The sequence below is a fragment of the Protopterus annectens genome, chromosome 1.part0 (assembly GCF_019279795.1).
Source record: "Protopterus annectens isolate FY-2018-M chromosome 1.part0, PAN1.0, whole genome shotgun sequence".
Classification (NCBI taxonomy): Eukaryota; Metazoa; Chordata; order Ceratodontiformes; family Protopteridae; genus Protopterus; species Protopterus annectens.
Genome location: NC_056725.1, coordinates 1,084,234,827 through 1,084,246,839, shown reverse-complemented (window position 1 = coordinate 1,084,246,839; position 12,013 = coordinate 1,084,234,827). Strand labels below are relative to the sequence as shown.

General features: G+C 36.1%; 1 protein-coding gene across 2 annotated transcripts in view; it reads left to right on the top strand.

Annotated features, from left to right (window-relative positions):
* Positions 1 to 12,013, top strand: part of GRIK2 (glutamate ionotropic receptor kainate type subunit 2) — a 3,358,677-nt gene that overhangs the window by 2,132,573 nt on the left and 1,214,091 nt on the right. For both annotated transcript variants that reach the window (XM_044064973.1, XM_044064981.1), the window contains exon 11: positions 8,826 to 9,032. In XM_044064973.1, coding sequence (XP_043920908.1) covers positions 8,826 to 9,032 — 207 coding nt within the window. The remainder of the gene's footprint in view (positions 1 to 8,825; positions 9,033 to 12,013) is intronic.

Below are 12,013 nucleotides of genomic sequence, written 5' to 3'. Positions count from 1 at the left end.
CACAAGTTCAATCTACTCTTTTTGGGGACCAGTTGGTTGTTTTCCCTGTGACCATTATGTACATTGTTCCAGAATCTCTAAGACCAATGACTTTAGTAGTAAAAATACTAGTCAAGTTTTCAGCATTTCTTTTTTTGCCAGTTGTCAAACAGATTGGGTCATTTTATTGGTTACTTGTATTTGTTCCACGTTTTATATTGGCCAGACATCATGTCCGGTCAAATTTAGGATTAAGGAGCATTTCAGCAACATCAGACATCAGAGAATTACTAATGCCCTCTATAAACATACTGTTTCACATACAAATGCATCTTTTTATTGTACTATCATTGATCGTATTAGGTGTAACAGATCTAATAAGCCTGGTTGGCATCATATTCTTAAAATTATGGAGGAAAAATGGATTATCAAGTTGGGGGGTTTATTTTCTCCTGGATTGAATGAGCACATTTAAATGGTATGATAATTGCACCAATTAAGCCTCAATTGCTGACTATATAAAAGAAAGGGGATGTTTTATTTGTTAACTGTATGCACTGAAGAAGGCTGTTTTTTACTTAAGCTGAAACCGGTCTGTTTGTCGTTCTTCTTTGTGTGTGCTTATTAGCACTACATTAAACTTTGTTTGCTTGCCATAGTCTGCTGGTCTGGATTTTTGTGATTTGGATTTTATTTGGGACCTTGCAGGTGCCGTACATTCAGGGGTGTTCCTTTTGCGGTATTTACAATCTGCCAACTTTGTACATTCACAAAAAATGTTCTCAGTTAGCTCTGTCCTTCATGGCATGCCTCCTCTTTTTGCTTTCTACCCAAGGAAATATTCTCTGAAGTTGCAAATACTTAAGTAAGAATCTTAAACCTTTTGGACTTTGCTTATACAGATGTCTCACAATTGTTCCTTTAACTGCCTTTACAGTCTCTCTTCCCATCTTTTCTAGCCTTCTCTCATTGATTCTTACAGTTACCATTCAATGTTTTATATGTCTAACTAATTTTCTCATTGTTATTAGCAGCTTCTGTTCTAGACTCAACTAAAAAAATATTCTAAAGCTGTTTTTTCAATGAATACCCTACATACCCCCTGCATCAATTTCATCCCAGTGTTATATGTTTTAGTTGTCTTCACTTTTACCCCTATATCTTTTTACAATAGTAAATTTATTGATCAGAACCAAATCATCAGACTAAACATATGTGCAAAGAAACATATTTACAAAAATATACATATTGGAATATTGTAGTACATGTTTACAAACCGGCATATCCATGAGGCACTATCATACAGTTTCTATTTTTCCCATAAAAATTGTTTATAGATCAATAACAATAGAGCAAATTGCATCCTCAAAAATTAATTTAATGACATTCATTCTCCTTTCATCAGTTATAGAACTGCTTTATTCTATTCTGTCATCTTGTCAGTTTCTACTTAATTACCTGTTTCCTTTCTGCCTTCCTGGAGAATACACTGGTCTGACTTCTTTAAATTTAAACATTTCAGTTACATCAATTTTAATTGTGGCAATCTAAATTCAGAAATCTACAACATTTCTGTATTACTGACAGAATCTCAAAACTTAGCAGTCTCAGCCATTTGTCTGGCAAACTGCTAGACCCATACTCTTTAATCTAACTCTGTGAATTTGTTAATATAGTGCATTGATTTCATCCTTGATAAACTCCAAAACTAAACAACATACCTACTACACTGCCCCACTGAATCCATAACCTCATGTTATTGCCCTTTCAAATGATGGTTTAGCCACCCAATTAGTATTAAATATATATATAAAAATAAACTCTGTGGGGGGTGCAACTTGCATTTTAGCTGAAAAAATCAGTCAATTCATTGCAATGGAAGTTGCCAAGTCACAACTTTAAAAATTCAAAACTTCAGAAAAAGGAAATGAACAAAGAAAGTTTACTGCTCTCAGCATCAACCCTGTTTAAGCACATAGTCATATAATTTCTCCTGATAGATGTTAATGTCTCTGAATCTATCAGGTTGTCCTCAGGCAGAGTGTCACACAGCAAACAACCTTTTGGGGACTTCAATAAAGCTAGCATCCTTCTTGCACCCTTTATAATAATAGGTTTATAGGTAAGTACTAAGCTATCTGCCCCATTAGCAATTTTATATCTAGCCACTTTCTCTTTCAAAGGTCAGAATTAAACCCTGTGCCTTCTGTCTGTGAGGCAAGCACCTTAACCATTATACCAACTCTCACTCCCAAAAGCGGGAGCATGTGGGTATCAATTCCTCTACTTCTCACATTTGAAGCAAGCACTCTACTGTTTGAGCTAGTTCCCTTTATAACAGTGTATTAAGATAGCTGACTCAGTGTTTCCTGTCTAATACCACAGTTTATCAGATAGAATATCCCTGCTATTGTTAGTGTCACTGAATCTTTCATGATGCTGATTGCAACTTTCACATAGCAGTCAGAGTAGTCATAATATCCATCATTGTCCCTTTCCATTCAGTCTGTATGTACCCAGCACTTCATGATTATATTTTCTCAGATGCGTCAGTAAAAAAAATAAATAAATAATTCCTCCTTCCATGCAAAGCTGACCAAGTTCATTTTTCCTCAGAGTGAATCATACATAATTAGCATTGTTCATAATAACAAAGACGGGCATGGTATTTGAAATACTACACATATAATATACAATAATAACAGCGTAATACCAATCATGAATATTTTTCTTTTTACAAAGATCCCTGCACTCCTGCCAATATACAGCTATGACTTACCAACAGTTCAAAATCAAATATGTTATTGTCACACTATCCTGTTTTAAGATTCTTCACTCATATTTGACCTTGCATACAACAGTAAGTATTGAGAATGTTTATCTCTTCCTGATATGAGATTCCATATCCCTTTTATACATTTGAGTACAGCTGGTCTAATACTTTTTTTTATAACAGAACACAATAAGGACATGGAGAGTGTCTCCAGATCAAGATCTAAGAAAACGATTTGAAGAAGTCTGCAAGGATGAAAGAGCTAATCAATAAATCGTATATCTTTTTTTATGAAGGAAGAGGATTTACGCCTGGATATATAAATTTTTTTTTTAGGAAATAAAACTAGATGAAGTTATTGCACTAACTACTTGTACTCTCGCCCCTCCTGCATTGGAACTCTGTATGTCTAGATTGACATGACATAGAGTAGAGAGATCTCATGAGGTAACATAAAAGTGACACGTGACAAGGCAGAATGAAGTAATACGATGTAGCAGCTTACAGAGTCCATAGCAAAGAAAAGTCAGTACAATACAGATATGACAAAATGGGATATTCATGGAGAAAAGTTTGAGGCAAGTAAACAAATGCAGAAAACTAGAGGAGAAATGAAATGAAGTGGCATTTTATAGAATGAGTGGAATCTGACTGGAATTTGATCTCATTAGATCTTTGTGGTGTTAATACAATGCAAACGTTTATTATACTAAAAAGTATAAATGCAGAATTCTATGTACTTTAAAGAGTCTTCTACAAGTACTAATGAATATTTGATCATATTTCCAAATGGTACAAATGTCTTGGAGAACTGTGGAATACTGACACTCTCCCATTAGTCTAATCTTTTAAAATGAAATCCCACTAATGAAAACATACACCACTTCCACCATGAGTGGATGAACATCGATCTGCTGAAGCTCTAACTCCCTGAATCCAACGCCCTGAAAAATATCCCAGAAAACACTGTTCAGCCCCCTCCCCACCCCCCAATAATATAATCGACTCCATGTTTGCACTGTGAGGGAAAAGGTGGCAAACATCATGAAATTGCACATAGTGCCTGTACAATTCCTAGAAAATTCCTTTCAATAAAAATGCCAACACTGTTTAAGAATCAAATGGCAGGGAGTTGAAACTCATGGAGTCGCAATTTGTACAGTAGTAATCTAGACATCTGCATCAAATCTCAGCCTGTAGTCATGTGCTCATCAATGATTGCTTATGCCTATAGGTTTAATGCAAGTCATAGGAGAATTGCTCAGCATATTTTGCAGTAATCTGGTAATGCAATGTAATAAGTAACTACACATGTGAGTAATAGTCAACATACACTTATTGGCAGAAATGGGATTTATCCTCGCAGCTTCGGAAGTGGAAAAATCTGTCTCACCTGGCTCTGGGTTATATATTTCCTTAGGTACATTATATGGCTAGCTTGTAGTCTTCTAAAGTTGTGATCTTGGTAATACAGGCCAAGGAAAAGAAAATAGTTAAAAAATGCATTGGCAAGTTGCAATCACACATTACACATTTCATAGCATTATTTGCTGACTGTGTCATTCTCAAGGAGCAAGCACAGACAGAATGGACATACTAACATAGTGTGTGTTTTCTAAGAAGCACTATATCTTATTTCTGAATGAACTTTTCTCATTTTGGTATAGTGCTGAAAGCTGTTTATGCAGCTATTCTTATAGAGTCATGCAATATAAAAACAATGACTACAATGTGAGTGGTTGGCTTTTAGTTTTTGATTGCTACATAAATGGCACGGCACTACATTCACAGAGATTTCATTGATAGTGATACACTGTATTAAGTTAGGAAATGGATTAGAAATATTATTATATCTCATTGGATGCCTGGGTTTGTTTAATGTGTGAGTGAAATCTTCCTGAAAACAAATGCTCGTCATGTGCTGATTTTAGACTGACCTTTATAAAGTTTAAAAATAAATGTGGATTACTCACGTTGAAAAAACAAACCCTCATGTTATTCTCCCATTAAGATGCATTCCAAAATACTGAAGCAAACCCAAACCTTGACTTTTGGTTATGTTTAAAAAATAAAATGTCAGTAATACAAAAAATGCAATTTACTGAGTTACATTTCCCAACAAAAAAGTATATAATATCACACACTGTTGACCGGACCCATGTTTCATATTTTATAGGCAGTCATACCTCTCAACTGTTCAGATTTTTGTAGAATGTCCAGATTTATTTATTTATTTTACATTTTTGACCAGGTTTGTCTGACTGAGCTGAAGAGCCCTTTTTTGGTGTATTTCTCATCAATTGTGCTTTTTCTTGCAAATCACTGACAAATCATTTAGGACTAATGTCAGAAAATAATGGTACATAACTAAGCTTCAAACTTAACATACCTGAAAAAATTTGTGCTAATGCAAAACCTGTTATTCTATCAACTTTCTAAATTTGTAAAAGCAATATTTAAAATGAGTCCGTATTTCTGGTCCCCCTCCACCCCTATTATTTGTGGCTTTGTCCAGATTTCTTACTGTAATAAGATGAGAAGAATGTATACAGTGCATTTAGAAATCACCATCTTAATGTGACACTAACAATGTCTATCCAAATTGTAGCTTGCTACAGTTCCCCCACCATGCCCCAAGATTCTCACTATACCTTGCTAAACATACTGGAAAATATTAAGATACAACCAAACACCCTAATACTGGGTGATTTCAACTACCCTGCCATTAACTGGGAAAACTACTTGGGTACCAACTCCTTTTCCCAACGGTTCTTGGAATTCATAAATTCCAGTGCCCTGGATCAACTAATCCATTGTCCCACCAGGGGCTCCAATATCCTAAACCTGGTCATTACCAACATGGGAGATAGATGCCCCACACCAGTGGTCACCCCCTCATTGGTCAGGTCTGACCATAAGCAAATCACCCTTGACATCCACATCCCACCCCCACCCCCAGGTAAGGAAACCTCCTTAAAAAACTTCTCCAAAGCCAACTTCATGCTACTGAAGTCAAAAGTGACAAACTTCATGACACCCATGCAGATAGAATCTGAATGTTCGACTGCAGAATCCTACACTAAGGCACTGTACGAGCACATCCACCCATGCATGAATCGTGCCATCCCAAATAGAACCAAGATGCTCTCCTCCAGAAAAAGGAAGCCAATCTGGTGGTCCCCTGCTATAAACAAACTATACAACAGAAGGAAGAAACTGTTGCAGAAAAGAGGAAAATCCCAGGATGCAAAAAACTCCCTCACCAGCCTCAGTAAGAAGCTGAGATCCCTCATAAAATCCTCAAAAGCTAGTTATGAAAATAAAATTGCCAAAGATTACAAAGACAACCACAAGGCATTCTATAGTTATGTCAAGAATCTAAATGGCAATGCTCATATCTGCTCTGAGCTTCAACAGAATGGCATTAAATATACTGATCCCAAGGATATTGCCAATATCCTGGCAGATAGATTTAGTGCCAACTTCACCCCCCTCTCACCCCCTAAAGGGCCCATCTCAATACCAAAATATTGCCAAATTCCAGTAAAAAGACCACACAGGTAAAAAATGCACTCTCCAAAGCTAAGAATATAGCATCCATGGGACCAGATGACATCCCAGGCTGTGTACTACATGAACTACAAAATGAACTGGAACCTCACCTAAGTGTCATAGCCTCACCTCAGTCTTCATGCCCACTGAGTGGCGCACAGCTACAGTTATCCCACTCCAGAAGGGGGGATCCATCTTGGATCCCAGGAACTACCGTCCTATCAGTCTGATGAGCCTGATCTGCAAGGGCATGCAACACATTATCATGGAACTTATAAACAACGACATTGGCAACCTTCAAACACTGGACCCCACCCAGTTTGGGTTTGTGAAGGGCCAATCTTGTCTCCTGAACCTTATTGACTTCTTCGTCTCAGTCTCCAGAGCTGTGGACAAGGGTAAGGTGGTCCACACAGCTTATCTGGACCTCACCAAGGTCTTTGACACCATCCCCCACTCTGGAATCATAGATAATCTTATTAAGCTGGGCATAAATCCCTACATCACTCGATGGGTTGCCAACTGGCTCACTGACAGAACCCAGACTGAAAAAGTAGCCGACTCCAAATCCAGCTCCAGACAAGTGACAAGTGGAGTACCTCAGGGTTCAGTCCTGGGACCACTCTTGTTTGGCATCTACTTCTCTGAAGTACAGGCCAACATTAAGGGACTCTGGCTAACAAAGTTTGCAGATGACTGCAAACTGGGAGCCATTATTAAATCCCCAAATGATGTGGATATTCTACAAAAGGGCCTTATAGAAACAGATGCCTGGTGCCAGAGCCATGGGCTCAAGCTTAATGCCAAGAAATGTATAGTTATCCCCTTCGGAAAAAAAACTTGTACCCATGAATTACCACATAGGTGGCAGTACACTAAACATCGAAAGTCTGATGAGAGACTTAAGGACACAGGTGGACAATGGTCTCACTTTAGATAACCACATCGCCACAACACTCAGGAAATCCTTCTATGTGGCACACCTCATCACTAAGGGCTTTTCATCCAGAAAAAAGGAGGTCATTGTCCCAATGTACTCATCCCTCATTAGACCCATTATAGAGTATAATGCACCGTTTGGTATGTACCTCACAAGATATCTGCAACAGCTGGAAAGGCCACAGAAATACCTCACTAAAAGAATCACAGGCCTAAAGCAGATGCAATATGCTGACCATCTAAAAAAACTCCAGCTATACTCTGTGGCATATCATCTACTCAGAGGCGATCTCTGTTTAACATACAAGGCTATGTCAAACCCTAAGCTGTTGGACATGCTCCACTTAAAGAAATCGCAATCCTCAGAGCCACATGCTCTAGGGCTCTAAGCCTTGTCATCACAATGAACAAAACATGCTGGTGGGATAGGTTCCTGACCCAGAGACTCCCCATACTCTAGAATAGACTGCCCATACATGTCAAGCAGAGAGCCTCCTTGGCCCTCTTCAAAAGGAACCTTGATGATTGGATGGGAGATAGGAAATTCACCCCAGGGATCATGTCAGTCACCCTGCTAGACAGGGGTCCAGAGAAGTAAATATTGTGGGAATAAATATCCAGGGAATTGTTTTGGCTAGGCTTGTATAAGCCCTAGGGCTGATAGCCTAGTACCAACCTATGAACTAACAATGTTCTTTTATAGAATGAAAGGTCGAATGTTCATAGGGATGGAGACTTTAAAGCACTGGTCCTTGAGCAATATAGTCAATCAGTGCTCTTATCCTGATAATCCGTCTTGTTTCATTCATTACTTGTCTATCCAAGACATTACAAAAAAACATTACTTTTGAATGTCTAGCTGCAGAAATCTTTGCAGACAGCACACTCTTTAGGTATTATCTTTGCTTCCAAGTAAAATTACTGCTTGACAGTTCTGGGCCAGAACAAAATCTCAGTTCATCGTGTCAGATGCCAGGCTCATTTCTCAATCACTTCTAATCTTCTTATCAGTCAGCATTTTTAAAATGATGGCACATCATTTACCACATAAAGTGCTGCTTCAACTAAACCATGTAACATCATCAAATTATAGTTCTTAGGATCCCAAGACAAAACGTACAGATGTAATGTAAAGGGTACTCTCTGACTGATGAAAACTAATATCGTTTCACAGTAGTACATTTTGCAATGGTCACTGTCTATATTTATGAATTTAACTATAGGATCAGACTATAGACTGTGCATCTTAAAACAAGCTCTGCATTCTAAGAAAAACTCAAAATTAGAAAAAAATGCATTTTGTTCTAAAATCTGACAAAATTTGTGTTGCTAGAAAAAGGCTTTAAAGAGAACGTATCGACTACAGTACATTTTAAAGGTCATACTACATAAAATGCTACTGCTTTATGAGTAATCCTTTCTTTCTTTCCTGAAAAAGAACAAGGCCACTGAAGGATAAAAGGCTTGCTCTCTTGGATGCTGAAAGGCAGTTAAAATGCCTTTGATTGTTGATATCACTGAAAGCATCTGTTGTTAAGAAACTGCATTAGTTATGACTGATCTTTCTCTGTTACCTTGACAGGAGGAGCCCTACACTATGTTTAAGAAGTCTGATAAACCACTCTATGGGAACGATCGATTTGAGGGATACTGCATTGACCTGCTAAAGGAACTAGCTAATATCCTTGGATTTACCTATGAAATAAGGCTAGTGGAAGATGGAAAATATGGAGCCCCAGATGACACTAATGGGCAGTGGAATGGAATGGTCAGAGAACTTATGGATCACGTGAGTATTTTTATTCTGTACCTAATGCATGTATTTTCTGTAAAATGTATCATATATTAAACATAATCATACTCCTAAAACAAATCAGTTGAAATTAGCTCCATAAAAGATACCATAAAATTTCATATGCTTTGTGGCTTTACCTTTGATGTACTTTCATGTAACTTCAACAAAGGCATCATGTTATGCTCCAAGTCCTACTAGATACCCCATACATAAACATTAGATTATTCATTTTATTATGATCTTTAACCTTTCAACAAAAGTCTGAATATATTTAAATAAGAAAAAGGTTTTACTGTGCTCACTGGCAAAAATGTTGTTGCTGGTAAAAAAAAAAGGGAGACAGCAAATTAGAAAATTATTAGAATGATTTGATTTCTAAGATTAGCAGATGGCAATTCCAAGCACTAATAAAACGTGTATCCCCACTGCTAGCTCAGAACAAGAGCCTTCTTCATGGCATATGAGGAAGGATGGGACTTCTCATTTAATGACTAGGCCTGTCGCAGAACCTGTAGACTACTGCCACAAAATTATTTGCACAAAGTAATCTATATAGCATGCAGTGACAATGACCTAAGACTCTTGCATTTCACATAGCTCTGCAGAATATTCTTTTTATATATAAATCTACATGCAGGAATGGACTTAAATACTTAAACTGATGAATTTTGCATTTTACATTGGTGTCCTGCAAAACCTATATAAACTATCTTGATGAATTTTGGAAAAAGAAAAAAAACACACAAGCATGCAATATTGTTTTTTCTTACACAGAATGAGAGGGTGATTTTGAGTCAGCAATGTATAATGCACACAGTACGAAAAGTAATTCTATAAAATCTAACAATAAATTGAAAGTGTTGATGGACAGTGAACAGTTGTATAAGGCTATGGATGACAAGTCTAAATCTATTTGTAGCAGGCAGTGTAATTTTAAGGTTGTTTTAGAAAGGGAGCAATTCAGCATGAATGCATAAGAAATTTAAGGGTATGTTTAAATGTGGTTCCTGTTCAAATTGTAGATTCATGAATGAAGGCTGCCATAATTCCCATCAACATGTAGTGAGAATCATTGTTGTACCAAAACATTATAATTGTAATAGTGTGCAATGTATGTTACAGTGTATGATATGCAGTTGTTTCCAGATGGGAAAAAGCACAAGAAAATTAAGTACTTGTTTTTAAGAAAAGTTAAATATCATATGATGACATAATATCCAAAATACTTTAATGAAGCAAAGTTTATAATTTAACTTATTTAAAAAGTTTGTTTTCAGAATGGCAGGAAACACTGATAAGAACGCTAGGGCTGGTCACTATGAAGCATTATCAGAAAAGAAAGAAGTGATTTGACAATTCCTGAATGTTAATGTGAACACAAAACATTGAATACATTTTAAAATGAACTTGTCTCAGTTCCTACATTTTAATATCCTTTTAATGTTTCTTATACAATGATAGGCTATAAGATGGCCATACATTTTTGGTATTCAGCCTTTAAATTATTTATTCTAAATGAGATTAAATAATTCTGAAGGAAGTCTTTGCATGTGGCTACTGTGAGACAAAAATACTTCATTAAATGCTATTGTCGGCTCTTTTCTCATTCACAGTGTATTTTTATTTTTGTTTTTTGTTTTTTTAATGAGATTGAATCATTGCATTAAGTAGGTTGTGGATAAACTTTTTGTTATATAAAATAACTATGATTTCCAGAGTCATGTATCAGGTTCAGCACAATCCCATTATTTAAAATATGCACAACTGTTGAGAACAGCAACTGTTGAGAGATACAAAAAAAAAAAAAAAACACTCTTCATGCAGAGTAACTTGCCTACTTTTTAAAAATTTATTTAGCACTTTCAACCACAAAAGAACTTCTTCAGAATAAACAACTTACACAATAACACACTTGTTTATGCCAAAAATGTAAAAGAAACATGACAGTAAAGTCACTCCTGCTTGTCAATATTATTTATACCTTACCAACTTCTATTTCTTTTTAAAATGCATGAATAGTTAATGATACTATTCAAACCTGGCATAACACAAGCATTAATTAAAAAATCTGCCATTTAATTTCATAAAATTCCAATTCATCTTTAGTTCCATTAAAATTATTAGGTATATGATCAACAACTGAAAAAAATGAACTTCTTGAATCCCACATGTGGTAGGATGCTTTTCTAAAGCATTTTCAACATTCTTATTTTTAATTGCATAATGATGTTCATAACACGTTTTTCTTAAGGTTCTATTGGTTTTCCCTGTGTAATATAAATCACAAGTAAAACACACTGAACATAGTAAACCACAAAAGATGAAGCTCCTATAAAATAATTCTGGAGTTGCTTAAGTACTTGAAGTAGAAAAACACTAACAATTAGGCCCTTCTACAAAATGTCTGTGCACAAAACACACCATACATGTTAAGTCCCTTTGTGTTGCACAGTATTCCGTCTGTTTTTTTACCCTGCAATTTTTTATATTTTTTCCTCTTTTGTTGATAAATGAGGGGTTTCTCCCACAACTTATAAAACTCCTTCACTTCCAGCCAATATACAACAGTCGTTGCATATAATATTTTTAATCATGCCACTGTCAGTGGGAAAAAAGAAAACTAAGGACATTGCTGTGGACTAACTTTTGTCTCTGTTTTCAACTACCTCTTTAACTTTAGTGTTCATGTTTTTTGTGAATATTGTCAATGATGTTTCTAATGGCACCACTTGGATAACCCTTACAAAGAAACCTCTCATGTAATGCCTTTAACAAACAATCTAATTCAGTGGTACATGTGGTAAGTTTTTTCACTCTGTAACACTATCCTCTAAATTATTTTTCAAATATATTGGATGCATATTACTGTAATGCAAAATAGCATTACTTGAAGTATTTTTATAAGTGACTATAGTGTTTCATATGGATCTCCTTTTCTATGTACAAGTTGCAGAAGCTACACAGTTATACAAGCT